Raw genomic sequence first — 2,157 nt, 5'->3', positions numbered from 1 at the left:
GAAAGACGAGACTTGCGCATGTTTCTTCATTTTAATAATTCTACGGAGTAAAGCACACATTATTCGACATTATCGTTTTGGTCTAAATATAGACGGTTACTTTTTTTTTTATATATAAAATGAACTTCATGAAAGTGTGGTCTTTTGTGGATTATTTACGAATAATTGATTTTAGACTCGTAACTATTTATCAATTTTGACAAATGAAATAAAAAGACAAACAATGATGTGAGAACAAATTGAAGTAGAGTCAATTTTGCATGTATTAAAGAAATGGCATATAACAATATTGTAATCCAAACCATTCCACTGAATCATCATTGCAGATACAGTTGAAGATAACTGATACTTGACATAAAATTAAATGTAAACAATTAATAAATGTATATCCATTACATTGTATTATAATTCATTGCATCATATATTACATTTATTATATTAAATTTTATTTTCGTTATATGTTTCTTTATGCATACAAAGGATATGTATTAAATACACATTTAATACATTAACAATACAAATAAAAGTATGGATATATATAGTCAGCGTAATAAGTATTCGTACAGGAACCATGTATTTTAAATTGGTTGCTGTACGAATATTTCTTACACTGACTGTATATATTACTACTTTCATTGATATTGAAAATGTATATATATATATCCATACATTTATCTGTATTGCTAGTGTATTAAATATATGTATTTCAAACATTAGAATAAAATTTTATTATAATAAATTGTAGCATAATAAAACAAAGAATTAAAAATATATATTCTCAGAATACATAGCGAAAATTTAAAAAGCCAAGCAATCATATTCAGTCGAATAGGGGTAACTTCTTCACGCGTAAGTAGTTAAAAGACGTACTTTTCAAAAAACAAAATAACATTTACGCAATAGAGGATTAACGCATCAACGTCGAATAAAGATTGACGAATGAAAGGCGCGAACGTGTCAGAAGGGGGACGCCGGTCGAGGACGAAAAACGAAAGACGAACAAGTTTTCTACTGGACGGCGATCGTTTGCGTCGACGTAAGGATGTAAGCTTTCACATGTATCCTGATCGACAAGTGCGGCGTTCGGTTTAGAGCTCGTAAACGTCACGTCCGTTTAGTCTGCGTAGCTCTCTCGTGGACCGACAGGAAGCCGGGCTCGTATAGGAATGGATAATGTGAACCTTCAGACGTACGTCGCTTGGATTACGTCCCCCGTCCCCGCGTGTTCTCCTCGAGAAACTCACCGTGGTCTTGCAGCAGCAATAATGGAAAAGCTTCACGTAGGCGCTGCGGAAGTGTCGGTCCGCCACGCAGTACAGAAGATTGTTGAAGCAAGACTTCGAGAGGGCGAACCAGGCCAAATTGTAGAGGATATGGGCGCTTATCCGGTAAAACGAGTTCAGGCATACGGCGCAACCGAATGGAAGCCAGAAGATCATGAACATCACGCAGCTGTAGATGTTCGCCTTGGTCAGCTCGTAGTCCCAGAAGAAGGCGACCGGCGGCTTGTACGAACCCTTGGTGGCGTGTCGGACTTGAATCACCAGCACGACGTACAAGAAGGTGGTCACCAAAGTTGGCAATCCTACTAGAAGAACGGCTCCGATTATTTGCTCCATGGCTACTCCGCTGAAACGTCGACGGCAGAAGTCTGGTCCTACGTCCAAGTTTGACTGCAGAACCACCGCCATTACGGATATCATCCACAGGCCGATGATCGTCATCGTCACACGGCTTGGCGTCAGCATGGCGTACCTGGAATTACGACGAGGCATGAAATAGACGATAAAACGCTCGTTTTAAGCGTTGATCGGGAGGATTGATGTCTCGGAATACGATCTTCTCTCCTCGTAGACACCTCGATTGCGTTTAAATCAAAAATATGGAAAGGAGGATTAATCTTTCTGGTTACTGAATTAATTAGTTATAGGGAAAACTTCCGATCTGAATTATCAAGTCATTCCAGAAGTTCGTACCGCAGGTTGTGTTAAGTTTTTCCCTGTGGGTCGGGGAACGGAATACGCCCACAGTAATCCCTGCTTGTCGTAAGAGGCGACTAAAAGGGACAGGTGAGACCGCGGGCTGTGGTACCCGCGGTCAGGTGGGGAGGTATTCACTCCCCACCGGAGATGGCACTCCACCCTTCGTTGGGGGGGG

The 2,157-nt window shown here is 40.4% G+C and overlaps 1 protein-coding gene across 5 annotated transcripts in view; it reads right to left on the bottom strand.

Annotated features, from left to right (window-relative positions):
• Positions 1 to 658: 658 nt before the first annotated feature.
• Positions 659 to 2,157, bottom strand: part of LOC128874247 (RYamide receptor-like) — a 260,772-nt gene continuing 259,273 nt past the window's right edge. For all 5 annotated transcript variants that reach the window (XM_054118782.1, XM_054118783.1, XM_054118785.1 and 2 more), the window contains one exon: positions 659 to 1,755. In XM_054118782.1, the coding sequence (XP_053974757.1) occupies positions 1,089 to 1,755 (667 nt within the window). In that variant the 3' untranslated portion in view covers positions 659 to 1,088. The remainder of the gene's footprint in view (positions 1,756 to 2,157) is intronic.

The sequence above is a fragment of the Hylaeus volcanicus genome, chromosome 3, assembly GCF_026283585.1.
Source record: "Hylaeus volcanicus isolate JK05 chromosome 3, UHH_iyHylVolc1.0_haploid, whole genome shotgun sequence".
Classification (NCBI taxonomy): Eukaryota; Metazoa; Arthropoda; class Insecta; order Hymenoptera; family Colletidae; genus Hylaeus; species Hylaeus volcanicus.
Note: the sequence above shows the minus strand (reverse complement) of the source record. Positions and strands in the feature narration are given on the sequence as shown.